Source organism: Symphalangus syndactylus, chromosome 24 (genome assembly GCF_028878055.3).
Source record: "Symphalangus syndactylus isolate Jambi chromosome 24, NHGRI_mSymSyn1-v2.1_pri, whole genome shotgun sequence".
NCBI lineage: Eukaryota > Metazoa > Chordata > Mammalia > Primates > Hylobatidae > Symphalangus > Symphalangus syndactylus.
The window spans coordinates 42,260,555-42,282,750 of record NC_072446.2 but is presented as its reverse complement, the minus strand read 5'-3'; the positions used below and the strand labels follow the sequence as shown (position 1 = coordinate 42,282,750).

The window sequence follows — 22,196 nt, the reverse complement described above, 5'->3', positions numbered from 1 at the left end:
TATACAAGGCTATACACAGGTCAACGTTGCGTCCTAGGAAGCCCCTCAATCCCTGGCAAACCAGATAGCTGGTCACCCTAGCAGATGGCCCCCTAGTAGGGGCCATCATGTAGCCCTTGCATCTCTGAGGATAAATTTGGTCTTCACCCGGTGAATAATACAGGTCCTCTGGCTGCTTAAGAAGAGCTTGTAGGGGTCACAGCAGACACAGGAAGGAGCTACTGCATGACTGGGGCAAGAAATTAGGGTGGCCCAACGTTGGTCAATGGGCCAGATGTTCACCAAATTCTTGCTTTTCCTCCTGTGTGTTGTCTAGCACATGGCTGGACTACATTTCCCAGCCACCCTTGCAGATAGGTGTGGCCATGGGTCTGAGTTCTGGCCAATGGGACATAGGTAGACAGGCTCTGTACTTCCCATAAGCCCTGCCCTTCTCGGTGAGCTTTAAACCAGGTACTGAACAGGGCAGAACACAAGCTGAAAGGAATCTGAGTTCCTGCTATCCCACAGAGAAGGATCTGCTGATCAGGAACACATGCCGTGAGCTTAGTGTGTTTCACCCATTATACCTGTCTTCATCTATTTGTGACAATGGTGCCTTAACTGACACTCCTTGGGTGCACACCCCCTGGAGCATGCCATCAGCATCACTAGCCTCCCTGGTCACATGTATTGGGGTAGAGGAACTGGATAACAGGCCGAGATGCCCAGACAGGCCCCATAGTTAAAGAGAACCAAACACCCTCTGAGCATCTTGGGGCATGAAGGGCCCTGAGTTCTGGGCCTTAGAACCCTAGAAATATCCGATTCTGGAAGCACTAAAGGGGCTCTCACAGAACACAAAATCCCATCTGCGCCATTGAACAACTGGGAAAACAGCCTAAGAGAGCAGAAAGTACTTGAGGTCTCGCAATGGATCTAGGGATGAATGAGTGCTTATTCATTCACTCATTTTTTTAAAAAAATCCATTCCACAAGTACGTCTTAATCACTGCAGTGTAAGGCACATGGGGACAAAATAGAAGATTCCTGTCCTCACAGAACTCACAAACAAGCAAACAGGAACTGACAGACATGAACAGGTACTACTAAGACAAGAGGATAAAGTGAATAGTGGTCCATTTTACTGGAGTGCTCACAGGGGTCCTCTCTGAGGAGGCAACATCGAGGGGAGACAAGCCCCAACATATCTAGGGAAAGATTTTCCAGGCAGAGAGGACAGCAAAAACCGCAGGATGAGTGACAAAAGTCTGAGAAACACAAGGCTAGCTAGAGCAGAGGCAGTGGGGAATGAATAGGGGAAGAAATTCAAGAAGGGGTGAGCAGCTTCGTCCTGCAGAGCCGCATGGCTGGTTGTCAATTCACAATGCACATTGGACCTCTCTGGCCCTGCTCATATGGAAGCTGTCCCCTTTGGACTTTGGAGACTCCAGTACTGGGGGTAGTGGGGAAGGGAATGACCTCCGCTTTCCTACGGCTTGATCTTCTGGGGTCACCTCATTTCTCCAAGTACCCGCATTCCATGTACAGGCTGGGAGACTTGTGCATCTGGAGAATTCATTCATTCACCATTCATTTATTTATACATTCAATATGCAAACATTCTGAGCACCTCTGTGTGTCTGGCTCTGGCTTGAAAGAGATGGCAGTTTGGAGGGAGAACAGACACATCCGTTGTTACCACCTGATGTGATCAGAGCTGTGGTAAAGAGATTTGTGGATGCCCAGAGGAGGCACTGGACCTGGCCTGAAAATCAGGGAAGGCTTCCTGGAGCAGAGGCAGTGAAGAAGGAGGTAGGATATAGGATGGTATTCCATGGAGAGGCCCCACAACATGAAAAGCTCAGAGGTGTGAGAGGCCTGTGGTGTTTGTAAAATAATCAAGGGCTGAAATCTCTAAGGCTAAAGGGAGAGGGGTGGGGCAGTGGGAAAGACTGAGATCAGAGATATCAGAACAAGAGGGCCTTGCAGGCCATGGTGACGACCACAGTGGGATACCTGGATGCCCATGTCAGCTCTGTCCTTGACTCACTGGGTGGCCTAATCTAGGCACCCCCAGTCCTGAAGCCTCAGTGGCCTCATCTGTGAAATGGAGCAGTTTGGGTGGGCTGGCTCTGACATTCCACCAAGATCTCCACGTTGTCTGCCAGTGTTCTTGGGGCCCCACAGAAAGAATGGCCAGGCCAGGGCTGTACCTTCAGCTGCCATACTCTCTGTGTGTTTCCCCTGCCCCTGCCATGCCTTCAAGTGTCCCTCATTGCACTGGGAGAAGGAGCTGGAGGAGATACCAGCATTTACCTTCCATTTCTTTTGGAGCAAGCTCCACATGTAGGAAAAAAGAGGACAGGCTGGGCGGGGTGGCTCACGCCTGTAGTCCCAGCACTTTGGGAGGCTGAGGCAGGTGGAACACTTGAGGTCAGGAGTTCGAGACCAGCCTGGCCAACATGGTGAAACCTTGTCTCTATTAAAAACACAAAAATCAGCTGGGTGTGGTGGCAGGCACCTGTAATCCCAGCTACTTGGGAGGCTGAGGCAGGAGAATCACTTGAACCCAGGAGGCGGAGGTTGCAGTGAGCCGAGATGGCGCCATTGCACTCCAGCCTGGGTGACAGAGTGAAAATCCATCTCAAAAAAAAAAAAAAAAAGAAAAGAAAGAAAGAAAAAAGAAAAAAGGAAAGACAATTGTTCAGCAAGAGAGTGTCAAGTGTAAGTTTCTCTGGGCCTCCCTCCAAGGCCCCTTCCATTCTGATGAGTCTCTGCCTGAGAAGTGGCTAAGAGGAGCAGGCACTGGACCAGAATGGCCACTGACCTGCTGTGTGGCCTTGAGCAAGTCACTTGGCCTCTCTGAGCTTCCCTTTGCTCCCCAGAAAAGTGGGATTACTCAGAATAGAAACCCAAACCACTGGGTTGTTTTGAAGACTCTATTATATGTAAAGTTCTTAGCAATGCCCACCATGTATGCCTCACAAATGATAGCTAGCATTATTGTTGTTGCTTTTGGTGGGTGTAGTGACAGGAGAGGTGAGCATGCTGTTGGGTTGAAAGAGGAATTTTGCTCTGAAAGGGTTAAATTCGAACCAGCTGCTCCCAGTCCTGGTGATAAGGTTGGAGGAAACACAGTCCAGGTCCCCAGCCCTGTCACAAGCGGATTTATGAGGTGCTGGTCACTTTGAGTCAGAGTAGATGGTCCCCGCAGGCTGCGCAGGGAACATTCAGGGTTAGTGGCCAGAAGGGGATCAGGACTCTGTTAAAAGAATGACACAGAGTAGAGAGAAAAAGAGAAAGCCAGGCAGCAGGAGCCCCGCAAACACCCCACTCTGCAGGAGGGGAGAAGGGGAGAGAGGGGGTTGAAGGGAGAGACAGAGAAAAGGGAGAACCAGAGGCCCAGCCAGGAGGACACAGACAGTGAGCCTGAGAGAGACACGGCCGGCAAAAATAAAGGATGCAGAAACAGCCAGGCAGGGTCGGGGGCAGAGAGGGGGAGCGCGGGCCGCGGAAAGACGGAGAAAGCAGGAGCCAAGGAGTTGTCCTTAAGGGCCAGAAGGAGGAACAAACAGAGAAAGGGGGCTGGGAGGGGAGGGAAAGAAAATCACAGACGCTGAGAGGGCGCGGGAGACTGTAAGGGTCTCCGGGTGTCCGCGCATGTGTACCTGCGCGCGTGTGCGTACCTGTGGCTGGCGGTGAGCATGTGCACGTGCTCGGGGGCAGTGCTGGGGGGGAAAGACGCGAGACCGCGGGCTGCGGGACAGATCGAACTCGAGGACCCTGATCCGAGTGACCCCTGCCCCCTCCCCCCCGCGCTCCCGGGCCCCGAGCTGGTTAACGCGCCGCCCCCGCCGCGCCGGCTCCTCCCCGCCAGGGCAGTGCCCCGGCTCCGCCAACGCCCTCACTTGACCTGGCGGCCGGCCTCTGGGCGGACCGCGGGTCCCTGGCGGCCGGACCGACCCGCGCCTGGCGGACGCGCCGGGCGTGCCCACAGCAGCCCCCGCGCCCGCCGCGCCGCCGCCGGGCCGTCGGGCCGCCTGGGGAGCGCCAGCCCGGATCAGGCTGCCCAGATGCGGGCGCCACTCTGCCTGCTCCTGCTCGTCGCCTACGCCGTGGACATGCTGGCGCTGAACCGAAGGAAGAAGCAAGGTACAAGGGGTGGCTGGGCAAGGCAGCCGGGCAGGCGCTGCGGGGCAGACCGGGGTCCGGAGGACCGGGGGCGGCGGCTTTGGGGGCATCTGCCTGGTGCCTGGAGCCCTGGATCATTCCCTCCTCCAGACGAGTCTTAACCTCACTTGAGATGGGGAGATTGAGGCTCCAGGGCACCCAGAGAGCGAGCCATTGAGCAGGATGGGCCAAGGAGACTCACCCAGAAGGGAGAGGGTAGCAGGGCTCTCTGTAGTAGCCGCATGGTTAGCAGAAAGGAGGATGTCTTCGTGCAGAGACAGAAGACTCAAGAGCCAGCCTGGGGGGCACAGGGACTAAGAGACAGACTCAGTGGCGTAGAAGCCATTCCAAGCATCCATGCTCGGCCAGGAAGTGACATAGAGAGCCTTGGGCTGGGCGTCCAGAGGCCCCAGTCCCAGCCTCATCACTCACCCTGACTCTTGGTGTCACCTCCCAGAGGGCAGTGGTCCTCCATGGCCCCCCTCTGTTGAGTTCAGCCAGACCTGAGACCTGAGTTCAGGTTCACTTATCTAATAGGGGATGATCTAGAAGAAGTCCAGCCCCTCAGAGAGCCTTAGTTTTTCCATCTTGACCTCTCAGGCCACTAGGAAGATGAGCCAAGGTTCAGATTATAAATGTACCAGGGGCCGCATGCACTCTCACCTGGGAGTCCTATGCCACAGCCTCGCTGTGAGAGTCAGAACATCCTCAGAAGGTGGGCTGGAGGCTGTCCCTGCAGAGCAGGAGTTGGTAGAGCCTGTGCCTCAGAGAAGGGTAAGCAGGTGAGCAAGTGAGCAAATCACCTGCCTGAGCTGGGCAGCCCTTTGGCCTCCAGGTGCCACTCTTAAGATCAGCAGCCAAATGCCAGCCACTGTGCCATGGGTTTTTCATGTCCTAGCTCATCAAATCCCAACTATATCCTCATGACATAGGGGTCGTCCAGTTTTAATAAAGCCTGGGATTCCAAGGCTCAGACTGGTTTAAATAACTGCTGAATTGTCCAGCTGGTGTCTTCTCTCTTTCCAGCCCTGGCATCGGGTCTGAGCAAGGATAAAGGGGAGAGGAAATGAGAGAGAATGGCTTGCCCTCTGGGGCCTTCCATTTGTGTGAAAGCCCTACAGCAATACAGTCACTCGTGGAACGGAGCAGGAAGCAGATAGAGGCTGTGGGAGAATTGGGAGGTGGGATTGGATGGGGTTGGGGAGACTGTGGCCCAAGAGGCTTCAGTTCTTGCTTTGACAGTGGGACAAGGGACTGGGTAGAGGCGTGTGGTTTTCAGCTGAGCTGGGGTGAGTTTGGGACTCTATGGGGACACTCCTTTGTGAATGGCTTTTGTTTAGTAGTTAGGGGCATGGGCTCTGGAGCCAGGTCAACTGAGTTCAAATCCCAGCTTCCCCAGTTACCAACTGAGTGGCCTTGGATAAGTCACTTTGCCTCTCCAATCCTCACTTTACCCATCTGAGGGTCCTTTAGAAGATCTGTGAGATCTTTCTCCATTCTAAACAATACCAAAAAATCAAACAAACCCCCTTTTCCTTCATCAACCCATCTTTTACTTAAGTATCCTGCTCATAAGGAAGACTGTGGGCAAGACTGACTTAGTATGTATGGGAAATGAGTAGCTAAGGACACGGGCTCCTAATGGGTGCTCGTAAGTATTAATCATTCTCATTTCCTGTCCACTGTGTCTTTGGCTACTCACAGTGACCTAGTGGAGGGAGGGGAGAGATGCTTGTTTTCTGGATGAGGGAACTGAGGTTCAGAGAAGGAAACTGACTTGTCCAAGGTTGCACAGCAGATGAGTAGCAAAGCAGGCTCGAATCCCAATCTGCCTGACATAATGCTGAGAAGATATCTTCTGAGGTGTGCTGCTCTTCCCTTCTCAGAGCCTCAGTTTCCTCATCTAAAGAGGAGCTGGCTTAAGCCAGGTGTGGTGGCTCACGCCTGTAATACCAGCACTTTGGGAGGCCAAGGCAGGCAGATCACTTGAGGTCAGGAGTTTGAGACCAGCCTGGCCAACATGATGAAACCCTGTCTTTACTAAAAATACAATGATTAGCTGGGTGTGGTGGCGGGCGCCTGTAATTCCAGCTACTCGGGAGGCTGAGGCAGGAGAATCGCTTGAACCCAGGAGGCAGAGGTTGCAGTGAGCCGAGATCATGCCACTGCACTCCAGCCTGGGTGTCAGAGTGAGACTCTGTCTCAACAACAACAACAACAACAAAAAGGAGCTGGTTTAGAAGACTTTAAGATGCTTCTCAGCTCAAAAAAGACAAAAAAGAAAAATGAAAAATTCCTATCCTGCCCCTTTTGCCCCCCACCCCATCTATAGCTCACCACCACCTCCCCAGGAGCTCAGTGAGGAGGTAGGGATATGACTGCAATTTGGTGAGGGGCTCTCGGCATCCCTCCTCCAGTACCTGATCTCTTACCTCTGGGACACACACCTGCCTAGCATCTTCAGAAGAGGCTTAGGGCTCCATTTATTTGTTGGGGTACAATGGAGATAGCCTTGGATTTCAGTCACACCCCGATCCAGTTGTGTCATGTGACCTTGGGTGAGTGGATTTTCTCTGTCCCCCGCCCATAGCCTCAGTTTCCCACTGGCACTGCAGTGGGGACCAGAGCTAGATAAACCCTTCCTGTAGCATATTTTGCAAGGCAGCCACAGGAGTTCTGTCAAATAGATTGGGAAATGCTGGGTTTAGCAGATTTCTTGGCTGTGAGACTTATCAGAGCATGCTGAAGAGGTGGAGATAGACAGTGTAACCCAGGTGTGATGGCTCAAGCCTATAATCCTGGCACTTTGGGAGGCCAATATGGGCAGATAGCTTGAGCCCAGGAGTTCGAGACCAGCCTGAGCAACATGGCAAAACTCTACAAAAAATACATTTTTTGTCTCTAAAAAAATACAAAAAATAGCCAGGCATGGTGGCAGTGGTGCACACTTGTAGTCCCAGCTACTTAGGAAGCCAAGGTGGGAGGATTGCTTCAGCCCAGGAAGGACATCAAGGCTGCAGTGAGCTGTGATTGTGCCACTGCGCCCCAGCGTGGGCGACAGAGCAGACCCTGTCTCAAAAAAAAAAAAAAAAGAGAGTGACCTTTCCCAAACACATCAGAGACCATTTCTCATAAGGCATCTGCTTGGAAAATTCTGTACACAATCCCTCAGGGTCCTACCAGCTTTGACCTTATCTAACTTTGGCAGGAGAATGTGTCCTGAAAACACCTGGGTATTGGCAGTGTTTCATTCATTCACTTGTTCATTTAACGAGTTTCACAGGGCAGCCTCTGTGCCAGGCTCTGTGTTGGGGACCTTGGAGATACCCAGGTGAGCAGCCCTGGGCCTGTCCTTGGGGAGCTGCCAACATAGAAGGATGACACTTTCCCACCTTTCTCCAGTCTCCCCCATGCCTGAGTCTTTGGCCTTAGCGTTTGGCCAGGTCTGCACAGTCCCGAGGAATGAGGTGCTGGGCTGGCATCTGCCCTGTCTGAGCCCCCTTGAGGCCTGGTTCCCACAGGCCCATCCTTCCTCAGGCTCCGATGTCACTGCGTCTTAATGAAGCCCAATTTTTCTGTTTCTAAGAAAGAATGAAATAAAAGACTTGAAAAAGGTTCTTGGATCTCAAGTGTGTCTTACAAAACAGCATTTTGATTAATTAAGTACAAATGAATCAGAACCAGATGGGGACATTTTTTGAAACATGCTGGGGTGTCCTGGCAATGGGACAGTAGGGCAGAGTGAGGGGGCCCTGGTTCGCCTCCCTAGATCTGGGGATCCTTTAGGCAAGGAGGAGATGCCAGCCTGTGACTGAATTTCCCTGACATCCAAGGCCTTCTGGAGAGGGACCCCCACATTCACATGGAGCTTCTGGATCTTTCTAGACCTGAGCAAGCAAGGGGCAAAGTGAAGAGCCCTGGGTTCAAATCTTGAGCCCTCTCCTGCCCTAGATATGTGACATTAAGCAGGCCACATGCCTTCTCCCATCCATGCTTCCCCATCTGTGAAATGGGAAAACTTACACCTACCTCTTTGAGCAATTGGGAAGATTTACTGCAGTCCGAGAGGGAAGGGGGCCAAAGGCACACAGTAGGGGCTTCATAAGGATTTGAGCACTTTCCCTTCCCATTTTACAGCAGAGCAGACATGCCCTGAACCAGAAGGGAGTGGGGCCTCACATGGGTTAAGCTCACCTCTGCCTCTTGCTTGTTGTGCATCCGGAGCAAACCTTCTCCTCTCTCTGAGCTTGTTTTTCTTTGTTGTAAATTGACCGTAGCAGTGCCCACTCCAGAGGCCTGTTATGTGGAGTGAATATGACACTTCCGTTTAAATTGCAAAGCCCCATGTGGAGGGCCAGGCAGACAGCACTGTCTCCTGTACACAGACAGATGCACCAAGCCCTGGGCAAGCAGGCGCCATTGCTGGGCACAGAACAAGGTATGTCCCCTGAGTGCTGGCATCCAAGTGAAGCCAGGTTTAGATGCAGGGGTAGTTCTGAAAGGGATTCCTACAGGGCGGGGGTGGGTAATGACTGGACATTGAGGGCTGAGGGAATGGTGCTGAGTCTTAATAGAATGTAACCTTTGGTGTCTTGGCTTGGGTTTCTTCATAACATAGGGGCTGGTTGAGAAATGGAAAGCTGAATGCTTGGCACATAGTAGGTGGTCAATCAGTTGAGCTCCATTTGCCATCCTTCTTCCACTCAGCGTTCTGAATCCAAGCCTGGGTGCAAAAGAGATGCTGCTTTTCCATCCCATTGCCCCACCATGGGGAGCCCCACCTCCCTCTCCTGTGGACGGAAACCATCCAATCCCCCTGCCCAGCCACCGAAGGAGATTCAGGTCACTGAAATTGAGGCCACTGAGGAAGGAGGGAGGCGGGCCATGTGCCGGGAGCTATGCAGGTGGGGCCGCGCATCCTCACTCTGCCACTGCCTTGTGTTATGCCTGTTTCCCAGACACAGGAACTGAGGCTCAGAAAGCATCAGTGGCCTGCCAAGGAGCTCACAGCTGCTGAGCCAGGACCTGGACCCAGAGTTTTGGAGGCTCTGAAGCCCATGCAATAGATATAGAAATGAATCATGTCAGTGATTTGCCAGGGCTGCAAGGTGGAAGTGTCTGAGAGGAACCCCATCGGGGGGAGTAGGATTTAGGATTTTGTCAGGCAGAGGTGGCAGTAGGGCGAGGACCTCTGCAGGATGAGGGGAGAGTGTGGCCAGGTGGGAAGGGCACAAGGGACGGCATGGCCAAAGGAAGTGAAGTTCTGATTGCAGATTGGGCCGGAGTCCAGTCATGGAGGGCCTTTGGTACCATACTCCAGTCACCATCATCATGAAGAAATATTTATTGAGTCCTTCCTGTGGGCCAGGCCCTGGGCTGAGTGTTGAAAAGGACAGCAGAGATGGATGTTCCTCCATTTCTGCTGCCAGAGGACTATTTTTGTATGGCCTTCAAGCTAAGAATACTGGAATATGCAACAGATCGTATGTGGTGCAAAAAGCCTAAAATATTTACTATTGGGCTGTTAAGATCCATCAATGAGAACATCATGGACAAGACCTCTGAAGCTGCACCTCAACACACCCTTGAGAGCAGGCTGGTGGTGGTGGTCTCAGCCTCAGCTGAGGAATCCAAGACAAAGAGGGGAGGTTGCTTGGCTAAGGTGTCACATGGATAGGGTTTGTTCATCCATTCTCCCGTCTGGTGAAAAAAACTGAAGCTCCTATTAGTTTAAAGTTTTCCAAGCTGAGGTTTACAATGCATCAGCAGGTGAGGACAATAAATTGAGTGATAGCCAGCATTTTCGAATGGAATGGAATGGAATGGAATGGAATGGAATGGAATGGAATGGAATGGAATGGATTGGAACAGAACAGAACGGAATGGAGTAGAACTGAATAAAATAGAGTGGGGTCAGCAAACATTTTTTGTGAAGGGTCAGATAGTAAATACTTTAGACCTTGCAAGCCACATACGATCTGTCATGTACTCCACTCTTCTTAGCTCACAGGCAATACAAAAACATCCAGATTTGGTCCAGAGGCTACGGTTTTTGCCAACCTCCTTTTTAGAATATATCAGAGTGCATTGCAAGTGTGAAAACTATTATTTTGAGAAATGTGTTTCAGTTTACACATATATGTGAATGTGTGTATGAGTGGGTGAGTGTGCATGCACATATATGTGGATCTATGTGAGTGTGTGCATGCATGTGCATGTGTGTAATACTGTGTCTACTGATATAAAAATGTATTTCTTACCATTGTCAAAATAGTGTGGAGGCTGCTGGACCAGCTGAGCCCATCTTCTGTGCTCAGCCCCTTTCAGTCATGACCTAATGGAGGCCCTCCTGACAGCTGTAAGGGGCAGATTCCAGGAGGATCTTTAGATTATAGATGTGGCGACTGAGGCCCAGTGGGTGGTACAGCAACAGACAGGGGTGCCAGGTTGTAAGCCCAGAGAGTCTGTCTCTGGAGCTCCAAACAATTGCCTTAGTTCAGATGCTTGTTTCTAATCGCCCTGAATCTCACAGCTACATCATTCCCCAGATGTGTGGATTTTAGCTCCTGGAAGGTGGAATGATGTGTTGGAGCCCTAAATCTCCTCCTGCATCAAACACCTCTGTGCGGCCAGGGTGTGGCAGACATTGCACTCTCCTTTCCTTTGGTCTTCATCCCAGCCCTGCCTGGTGGATATGCCCCCACTGCCAGCTTACAGAAGAAAGAAGTTGGTTCAGAGTGGGGGACTGGCTTATCCAAAGTCACATTGCAAATACATGTGCGAGCTGGGTCTTCTTAATTCCAAAACCCACAGCAAATCCTGCCTACGGTAGACTTCTCCTGAAAACCCATCTAATGCTGCCATTAACCACCTTCTTGTTTTTATAGCACTTTATAGTTTGCAGAGCAATTCAGCTTTCATTTTTCTCTCTGAAATTCTGGAGAAGGTTCTAGAATAACGAAGCATTAAGGCCAAAAAGGCCAAGTGAGACCTTTGAGACCAATCCTTGTAAAATTGGAGACTCAAGCAGGGAAGTGCCTTACTCAAGGTCACCCAGCTGTGAGTAGAAGTGAGGGTGCAGGAGACTAGCAGTGAAGGGAAAACTTGAGTTGGTAGAGGAAGGCAGGCTGCTCCAGAGCCTGACAGGTTGAGAGCCCCTCAGAGCCTCAGTTTCCCCCCACGTGACTTGGAAATGCTCAGTGTGCTTTGCCTTTTTTCCCAGGGCTGGGACAAATGTCAGAAGACAGGATGGAGCCAGGCACAGTGGCTCACGCCTGTAATCCCAGTACTTTGGAAGGCTGAGGCAGGCAGATCACCTGAGGCCAGGAGTTTGAGACCAGCCTGGCCAACATGGTGAAACCCCATCTCTACTAAAAATACAAAAATTAGCTGGGTGTGTTGGTGCAAACCTATAATCCCAACTACTCGGGAGGCTGAGGCATGAGAACCACTTGAATCTGAGAAGCAAAGGTTGCAGTGAGCTGAGATTGCACCACTGCACTCCAGCCTGGATGACAGAACAAGACTTTGTCTCAAAAAAATTAAGACAGGATGGAAGCTGGAGGGCTTTCACACATCCAAGGCTGTCTGCAGGAATTTCTTAATAACCAGAGGCCAGCCCAGGGCTGGGTGCCTCTTAAGGGCCTCTAGAGTTACCTGGGCAAAGTGGAGCCTCTCCATAGGGTCTGAGGTTTGGCTGTGTGATTTCATGAAAGAGACCAAGCCACAGAGCCATCATGATCTCAAGGCTAGTCCTGTCCTCAGAATCTTGGGCTATAGGCACCATCAGGACATAGAACAGCCCTGGGGATGGACACTGGGGAGCACACTCCTCACCTACATCTCTACACACATATATGTTCCCCAAAACATATTTTTTCTTTAAAAATACTTAACTTTCATTGGCATCAAAGGTTTTCAAAAGTCACTTTGGATTTGGTTTTGTGGTTGAGCATTTATGTGAGTAGACGTGAGGGTGCAGGAAATGCCATATGTTACCTGCATTCTTTTATTTTATTTAACAATTTCAGACACTGTTCTAAGTACTTTGTATGTATCAATTGATTAAATTATCTTAATAAACCTGTGCAGTGGGTAGTAGTATTCCTATTTTACAGACGAGAAAACTGAGGCACAGGGAGGTTAAGTAACTTTGCCCAAGGCCACTCAGCCAAGGTTCAAATCCTTCCTTGCCCCAGAGCCCAGCTCTAACTACTGAACTTAATCCAGACAATTGATTCCAAAACCTGAGTCCATAACCACCACGCCAGCCTTCCTCCCTGGCTACCCATATTAGAGCCCCATGAAGTGGCTTGACCCTATTATTCTCCCTCTTCTACAGATGAGGCCTTCCGCATTCAGGGAGGAGAATCAACTTGCCAAGGACACACAGACAGGCTGGGGAAAGGTGGTGATGTGCTCCCAGGTCTCTGTAGGCTGGAGCCTTTTTTCCTAGCCCTGTGTAACAGCAGCATCCAGGACACATGTGCCCTCAGCCCCGCCCTCAGAGATTCTTCCAGATCCCGTCGGGAATGGTCTGCTTCCCATCTCCGGATGGGTGACGCCAACTCCACCCGGACACTGCTGTCCCATGCTGGGCCGCCACTGCCTGCCCTGGAATGATTTCTTGCAGTAATGCAGCATGATTCACAGGGCCCTTGCTCTGTGGCCCATAGTGGGGGCTCTGATGTGCCATTGCGGATGGGGTGGGAAGTTCTGTTTCACCAGCTCAAAACAGAGACATTCCCAAGCCCAGAGGACCCAGGCCACATGGGGAAACCACTCCCTTTCACTGGAAGCCTCCACTTTCCCTGGAGCCCGATGGCAGAGCCCACATCCGCCGGGGTGGAGACATGAAGAGAAGGAATGTCACAGCTGCCCTTCTGAGCCTGCTCTGGGGTTGGCCAGTGGGCACAGCTGTCTCTAGCAAGTCCCGGATGAGCACTGGGGGCTTGGCAGGCTGTCACGAAGGCTGTGGGCTCTGCCACTTACTGGTTGAGTGACCTTGGGCAGGTCATCTCTCTCTTCTGTGCCCCTGTTGGCTAATTTGCAAAATGAGGCATGAAACATAGACAAATGCATTGCTAGCACATAGGGAGGGCTCACCAATGACAGTTAAAAGGGCCTGGTGCCATGCAGGGAGTGTGAGATTGGGGCTGTGGACAGTCCTGGGCTCAGCTCCCAGTTCTGTTACTGCCATGCTTGGGTGACAGTATTTGACTCCTGAATCTCGATGTTGTTTGTCAATACAATGGGGACAATAAGAGCGTCTGCCTCATATGGTTTTCAAGATGACTATGCATGTGACCCCGCGGAAAACAGTCAGTGTTTCTTTAATGGTGATAACTGTCATGCGTCATGGGGGTGGGGTTGGGCTCTTCCTAGTGTACAGAACGTTCGAGCCTGATGTCAGAGATGGCCCTGCCTCTGTTTGAAAGTCCTCAGCAGACCTAACTCATCCAAAGAAGGTCATTTTCAGCATGCCAGATTCAGAGGATAGGGTGGTCCGAAGTGCTGTGTGACTGTGGCACAGTGATCCACCCTCTCTGAGTCTCTGTTCACTCCTCTGTGAAAGTGGACCTCAGAGGACGGCAGTGAGGATGGGATGATGTAACACACAGGCGTGTGTGTGTGTGTGTATATTGCCAGCACATTACAAATGCATAAATGATGTGATGGCTATTTTGGGGTGAAGCCATGATGGGGCCTGACATCCTACCCTCTCTGCCCACAGCGGGCTGGAAAAACCGAGTCAGATGCTGCCTGCAGGCATGGTTTGACTTCCTCCTCCCCTCTCACCCCCTACACCACCCCCCTCATTCACTTCCCCCACCTCCCTGCAGGCATTTGAGCCAGTCGGACTCCTTAATTCACACCACATCATCAGCATCCATCTAGCAAGACCTCGCTCTCCTTCTATGTTTCCATCGTTTCCTTATTCTTTAGATTGTTAAAAATAGCTGATTTTTTATTTTACTCGTAAAAATTCTTTCATGTATTCTTACATTTTTAAATTTTATTTCACTTAAACGTTTTACTTTCATTTTTAACATTTTTGTTTTTATTAATTTTAATGTATTTAAATTATTTTACAAATGTATTTTTTATTTGAATGGATTTTTACACTTTATTTTTATACCTTATTTTTAAATTTTTATTTTGTTATTTAATTTTGTTTTTGAATGTTATTTTAACTTTTTAAATTTGTTTTAATCATGTAATTCTTATTCACCTGATTTTTAGTTTTAAATTTTATTTTTTCACTTTTTAAACATTTTTTCCCACTTTTAAAATTGGAATTCCTGAATGTTTCTTGTCAATTTGTAGGGCTTCCTTGTATTACCTAGGTATCAATCCCATGTTCATTTTGACACACAAAAAAAATATCTTTTTTAATCTGACTTTGTAGAGTCCTCACCTTTGGAGAGTAGAAATCATTGCTTACCATGCTGTCAATGTGGTCAAATCCATTGGTTTTTGAGGGGGGAGAGGGGGATTGTTCTACCTTATGATCTGGGTTTTCTGATCTTATTAAAAAGTGTGTATAAGAAGGTCTTACAAGAAGTCACCCCAGAGCCAGGTGCATTGACTCTCACCTGAAATCCCAGCTGCTCACGGGGCTGAGGTGGGAGGATGGCTTGAGCCCAGGAGTTCGAGGCCAGCCTGGGCAATGTGGTGAGACCCCTTCTTTTAAAATAAACAAGCAAAGTCACACTCCAGAGTGTGAGCTTGGATCTGCTACTCCTCACCATTGGACCACCCTTCCTGCCAGGGATTCTTCCAACAAGTGTTAGTGCTGCTGCGGCAGCCCTCGGGCCTTCCTGAGGACGCTACTGGGATGCTCAACTGCGGCGATGCTCCTCTGTCCACCCTGCTTCCTGACTGTGCCCTGGGATCACTGCCTGCAGTTGGCACGCATCTGCGGAGCATGTGCTGCAAGCCAGACCCTGTCTTTGGGGTCCCCCTCGCCCCTACTCTGATGGAGGTAGTAAGCTCAACAGCAGTGAATTTTCCTCTAAGAGAGACATCAGCTGGAGGCTCCCTGCCCCTGGAGGCGAGTGACATTGGCTTGAACAATACCCCACAGGGGCTCAAAATCCCCCACAAGGAGTATCCCCAGCCAACAGCTTACAGTTCCCGCTCGCCTCTGGCTGAGGGCTGCTTTGGCTGAACCAGTTCAGTTTGTGGATCATCTTATTCTCTTGCACCAACAACTCACCACCCCAGGAAGAAAGAGAAAGAGAGAAAGAAAGAGAGAGAGAGATTGAGAAAGAATGAAGGAAGAGAAAGGAAGGAAGGAAGGAGGGAGGGAGGGAGGAGGGAAGGAAAGAAGGAAGGAAGGAAAGAAGGAAGGAAGGAAGGGAGGGAGGAAGGAAGGAAGGAAGGAAGGAAGGAAGGAAGGAAGGAAGGAAGGAAGGAAGGAGAAAGAAAAGAGAAAGAGAAAGAATGAAGGAAACCTACACTCAGGACGTTTGTGTGCAAAGCCAGCTTTTTTGACGGTCTGGGGGTTGCTGCTAAGGGCTCCATCCTTGCAATGCAAACAGTTCCAGACTAAAGGCACTTGGAGTAGCCTTCTCCCTCCTGCCTTCACTTGGCTGATATAACTCCTGTCTGCCCCCACAAACAGTTTGGGGTCCATGCCTGGTGTGCCTTGGGCCCTGAGAGAGGTATGACTTTAAATAGCATTTGTCGGCCTTTGGAAGCCCAGCTGGCAGGAGTTGGCAGGGAGGGTGACAGGCCACAAGGCAGGCTCCTCCCCTGTAGTTAGGAGCTGGGTTCAGTTTTGCATTCCTCCTGGCTCCTCCTGTGAATGCTTGGGCCAACCCCTTCACCTCTCTGAGCCTCAGTTTTCTCATCCCTGCAAATGGAGTAAGTGTAGCCCCCACCTTGTGGGGTTATGGCAAGTTTGAATGATTTAGTACAAGGACCTGGGTAGCACAGGTCCTGGCACACTGTGAACACTCAGCCAGCATTAGCTTAGTTCTGTTTTTTGCAGTTCTAGTCCCTTTGAAAATTGACCAGAGTTCCCAGAGGCTCGCATCTCCAGCTGGGGGTGGGGTAGGACAGCCTGTAGCTGCTCATCTTGGTTCCAGCCCAGAATCCAGGTTATAACTGGGTAAGAAGGGTTATGGTTCCCACTTTGCAGATGAGGAAACTGAGGCCCACTAACAGTGAGTGCAGAATTTCCATGCCTGTGCAGGCCCAGGTCCCTCTAGCTGCCTGGATTTGGGTTTGGTGAAGATAGTGCCCCCAGGGCCAGGAGAGGGTTCCAAGGTGGAGGCCCCAACTCCCTGTGTTCCTGCCACCCCCACCATGCACTGGGTCTCTTTCTCCTTTTCTCATTCAGCTCCTCCCTACTGGCATCCTACCATTTATTGAGCACCTACAATGCACCAGAGGCTTTGTATGCATCGCCCACAACCTTAGGATCCTCCTACCTGGTGAGTGTTTGCCGTAAGAGCTGGGCACACAGCCAGGTGCTCCGCAGGTTATTACCTCACTTTACCCTGCAAGCAATTCTTTAATAGCATCATTCCTATTTTGCAGATGAGGTGCAGAGACTCAGAGAGGTCAGAGGGCCTTCCTAGGGTCAAGGTGGCAGAGCTGGGACTCAAACCTGGGTTCCCTCCTGCCTGGCGCTGCCTCCCATCTCTCTACTTCTGGGGGCTGAGCAGTTAGTCTGGGAGCCTGGACTGGGTGGATGTCACGGTTGTGAGAATAGGTGACTCTGCTATCTATTCTCAACTTGGAAAATGACTTAGGGAGCCACCTAGATACTGCCTTGGGTTTCACACCAGCTTGGGAGATGGGGGCCGGAGGGTATGCAGTCTGCTTAAAATAACAACTAGAGGAACTGAGAACAAGTACCTCATCCCAGCAGCCTGCAAAAGTCAAGAGGCAACAAAAGGTCAAGGAATCACAGTTTGAACCAATGACCGGGAGAGGCAGAAGTGATTTGGGGCGTTTATGGAGGAGGCTGTGAGGTAGACACAGTCATGGGATTCTAGGTCTAGGTCTCTTAAAAGCTGAGATCTGGCTGGGTGCAGTGGCTCTCGCCTGTAATCCCAGCACTTTGGGAGGCTGAGTCGGGTGGATCACTTGAGGTCAGGAGTTCGAGATCAGCCTGACTAACATGGTGAAACCCCATCTCTACTAAAATCACAAAAACTAGCGAGGCATGGTGGTGGGTGCCTGTAATCCCAGCTACTAGGGACGCTGAGGCAGGAGAATTGCTTGAACCTGGGAGGTGGAGGTTGCACTGGGTCGAGATCACACCACTGCACTCCAGCCTGAGTGACAGAGCAAGACTGTGTCTTAAAAATAAATAAATACATAAATAAAACAGCGAAGATCTGTCTAGCATGTGCTATGTGCTGCACTGTGGACTAAGTCACTTACCCTTTAATTTTCATAATAACCCGTGAGCAGAGCTTGTCTGTCCACCCTCCCTGGATCCACCCGCTTCTCATAGCTGCCAGCCTCATCCAGGCCACTAGAATGACCAGAGCCCCTACACCCTGAGCTCCCAGCTTCTACTCCTGCCCCACAGTCCATTCCCCTCAGCGCCAGAGAAGCTTTCAAGGTGGCAGACACTCCTCGGCTTGCAACCCACAGTGGCTTCCCAACTCACTTCCAGGAAAATCCAGCACCATCCAAACTCATCCATGTGTCCTGGGGGTCTGGCCCCTCTGCCTCCAGACCTCACCACCCACCACTCTCCCCTCAGTCACTGCACTCTGGCCTCACTGCTCTCTTCCACGCCACGTTCTTTCCCGCTTCTGGGCTTTTGTACCCACTGGTCCCTCTGCCAAGAGTGCTTTCTTGTATATCTCAGAGATGCCCTTCCAGGCGGCCCAGGCCCTCCCTCCTGCCACTCTGTGTACCCAAATTCAATTCCCTGTTGTTCTCTGAAATGATCTCCCTCTCCCACTTAGCATGTAAACTTCATGAGGGGAAGGTCTGTCTCATTCAGTGATGTATCTGCAGTGCCTTGAAAAGTGCCTGGCACATAGTAGGCCCTCAATAAATATTTGTGGAAGGAACAAGCTCTTCAGTGGGTGGGTGATTGTGTCCATTTTAATCTTGTTTGTTTTTGAGACCGGGTCTCTCTCTGTCACCCAGACTGGAGGGAAATAGCACGATCATAGCTCATTGCAGCCTTGACCTCTTGGGCTCAAGCAGTCCTCCCATCTCATCCTCCTGAGTAGCTGGGACTATAGGCACGCATCACCATGCCTGGCTAATTTTTTTTTTAATTTTTATCTTCGTAGAGATAAGGGTCACACTAGGTTGCCCAGGCTGGTCTCAAATTCCTGGCCTTAAGTGAGCCTCCCACCTCAGCCTCCCAAAGTGCTGGGATTACAGGTGTGAGCCACTGCACCTGGACAGTGTCCATTTTACAAATGAGCAAACTGAGGTTAAGTAACTGTGCCAGGGAGTAAAGGTGGGGCTGAGATTTGAGAACAGGTTTATCTCATCCCAAACCTTGGAGTCCTACCTCTACCCTCTAAGGCTGCTGCCCAGCAGGACTAATTGAAAGCTTCATCTCTGGGAAGGACAGGGTAATCATAAGAGACTTGTCATTTGGAATAGCAGTGCCCCAGCCATCCTCAGGCCCAGAGCAGAGTGCAACAATGGATATAGCAGACCTGGGCTACCCAGACAGGGGTCAGGGGCCAGGGGCCAGGGGCCAGGCTGTTCACTAGCCCAGATAGAGAGGACCAGCTGGCTGGAGATAAAGAGTCAAAGGTGCCCATCCAGAGGTCTGAGTTCTAGCTCCTTCCCTCCTATGACTCACTGTGTGGCTCCTAACAAGTGCCTACCCCTCTCTGAACTCAGGACACTGCCTGTAAAATGCTGTTACTACCTCATGCTACAGATAATAGACTCTGCCTAAATTGCCTTCTCAAAAGAAGGTGCCAGAGTCTTTTATAGTTTCTGTATCTTGTAGGTCATGGTAGTATTTCATTCTTGTTCTCATATTCAATTTGAAAATTCTTACGGAAGTAGAACAGCTTTGCCTATGGTTATTGTCCATTTGTCTTTCTTTTTTAAATTACTTGTAATGTCTTTGCCCATTCTCCCTCCACACACTTGGATCATTCCCGTTTTTCTTATTGATTTATAGGAGCTCTTTGTGTATTAAGGATATTCTTGGCTTACTTTGTGTGTAACTGGCTTAATGATGATACTGAAGTTGTAACAGAGGGTTACAAACATGACATGCTTTCCACACACACCCCACTCCCCACCCCCAATGCACAGTCGTACTTTTAAACTCCAATCCTTAATAACCCTGGGCAGATCTCAAAGCTTTCCGGTAACTTTCAGCTATTAAAATGCCTAATCCAGTGCTAAATTTTTTAAACATAGGTCTGATTTGAAGCTCTCTTTTCCCATCACTGCCTTCCCCATCACTGCCTGACTCAGCTTCTGACTCCACTGATTTGCCCTGTATAGAAACATGTCATGCTGTCTCATTCTCTTCTCTCCTCCTTCTGGGTTGATTTCTCCCCTGTATGTTGGGGAGCAGGAGAAGAAATGGGGATGGAGACAGCTGTGACTACCCTGATGCTGCTGTGGCCTCCACAATTCCCAGTGTCAGAAAACTCTGGGGCCATCACCAGTGAGCAGCAGGGAGGGACTGGGACTAAATGTTCCTCTGCCTCCATCCATGCCCTCCCCTTTCTCCCACGTGTGGCAGGTGTCTAATTGGGACACAGGTGTAATTACTGGGCAAGGAGCACAAGCTTGACCTCTTCAGATCACCCTAGCTTCCTCACTACTCCATCCCCCCTTCGACAGCCTCATGCCCCTTTGGACTGGAAAACCATGGCTTAGATTAAGCTTAAGCGCCTCCTTCAGTGTCCACTTGACTGAATATAGGAAATTGACAGGAAATTGGTCAAATGGTGGCAATGCAGGCTGCCCCTGCCAGACCCCACCCCTTTTGCATTTCTCATTCATTCTCCACTCACTCCCAATAGACGCAGGGCAGATCAACAAGTGTGTGTTCAATCAAGGGATGGAATGCCTGTTTCCCTATGGTTCATAGCTTCTCCCCTCCAAACCATGAGCCCACCTGGGCTTGGGAGTTGGGGACATGCCGTGCCCTACCCTGCCCTAGTCACTGCTGGCCAATCCTCCTTAGATCCTCCTTAGAAACTGGCTTATATGGGCTGGGGAGGCAGTGGGGCAGGTCAGGGATATGGGTGACAAAGATAGTTGGCCCCCTCTCAATAGGTCCCAGAGAGGATGTCTGACTCCAATCTCAACTCAGGAGGCAGCTCTCTTTAGAACAGCAAAATATGTCCTATTCATTCTTACATCCAACAAACATTTTACAGAGCACCTAGTAGACATGTGGCCCTGTGCATGGCACTGGGGAGTCACTGGTGAACAAAAGTCCTGGGGAAATTTACATTTCCGATCCAGTATGATTTTGTGTGCCTTTCTAAAATGTTTCTACAGGTCTGTGATTTGTCTTTTAACTTTAATAAATAAAGGATTCTGGCGCATAGATGGTGTTCAAGAAATATCTGCTGAATGGATGGATGGACGGATAGATGGTTGGGTGGATGATGGGTGGGTGGGTGGATAGACGGATGGATGGATGGATAGATGAGTGAGTGGGTGGGTGGATGGATGGATAGATGGGTGAGTGAGTGGATGGATAGATGGGTGGGTGGGTGGATGGATGGATGGATGGATGGATGGATGGATGGATGGATAGGTGGGTGGGCAGATGGGTAGGTGGATGGATAAGTGGGTGGGTGGGTGGGTGGATGGATGGATGGAGGGATGGGTGAACAATGGGCCTTTAGAAACACTGAGTTTAACCATCCATTTGACAGATGGAGAAACTGAAGCCCAGAGACAGGGAGACACTTGCCTGAGGACCCACAGAACTGGACAAGAGTCCACATCTGGGGCTCTCTCCTTTGTACTAGGATTTGAGTGTTGAAGAAGGCCCACGGGGAGAGACCAGACCCAGAATAGGGTCCCTGAAGATGCTCACTTTGTGCTAGGTGTGATTATTGGGCAAGGAGCATGGAGCATTGGGCTGGAGGCCCAAACTGCATTCCCAACTCTCTGCCACCCCTTGGAAGCTCCAGGTACCCAGGGTGCTGGCTGAGAAGAACTGGGGCTTTCCCAGGAACACTGGCAGGGGTACACTGACCAAGGACCTGTCTCAGTCAGCCCTGACTTTTAGACCTGGCCCCCTTTCCTGATGCTCACTGGCAGTGGGGCCCCAAGTCTTCTCAGCACTGGAAGCTGGTTATATTTCTAAGCTTCCTTTTTTCTGAGACAGAGTCTCACTCTGTTGCCCAGGGTGGAGTGCAGTGGCACGATCTCGGCTCACTGCAACCTCTGCTGCCCGGGTTCAAGCGATTCTCCTGCCTCAGCCTCCTGAGTAGCTGGGATTACAGGTGCACACCACCACACCCGATGCAGGTGTTTTGTGTTTTTAGTAGAGATGGGGTTTCACCGTCTTGGTCAGGCTGGTCTTGAACTCCTGACCTCATGATCCACCTGCCTCGGCCTCCCAAAGTGCTGGGATTACAGGTGTGAACCACCGTGCCCAGACTATTTCTAAGCTTTCTTAGGGCTTAATTATATAAGGCGAGGAGGGTATTTATTTTGGACCTATTCTGGGGCCTAAACTCTCCCCAGTACTTAAAATAATAATAACTATCTGTTACTAAGACTGCCTGGCTTTGAGTTTGCCACTCATCAGCTATGTGATCTGGGCAACTTACTTACCTTCTCTGTGCCTTAGCTTCCTTGTCTGCAAGACCAGATAATACTACCCGTCTCGCAGCATTGTTGAGGCAGTCTGGCCCGTGAAAGAAGAGATCCACAACTGCTAGTAGCTCCCGCATTGCTGTGCACCCCATGTCAGCCAAACCCTGTTTTGGCATGCCACACACGAAACGGGCTTACTACACTGTCACAACAACATGTGAGCATAGTCATTACCCCAATTTACAGATGGGAAAACTAATGCTCAGAGAAGCTAGTGTGGGAATGAACCCAGGCTCCAG

At 50.5% G+C, this 22,196-nt stretch overlaps 1 protein-coding gene across 2 annotated transcripts in view; it reads left to right on the top strand.

Moving 5' to 3' along the window:
• Positions 1-4,042: 4,042 nt before the first annotated feature.
• RSPO4 (R-spondin 4) overlaps positions 4,043-22,196 on the top strand; it is a 42,737-nt gene continuing 24,583 nt past the window's right edge. For both annotated transcript variants that reach the window (XM_055266259.2, XM_055266258.2), the window contains exon 1: positions 4,043-4,134. In XM_055266259.2, the coding sequence (XP_055122234.1) occupies positions 4,056-4,134 (79 nt within the window). In that variant the 5' untranslated portion in view covers positions 4,043-4,055. The remainder of the gene's footprint in view (positions 4,135-22,196) is intronic.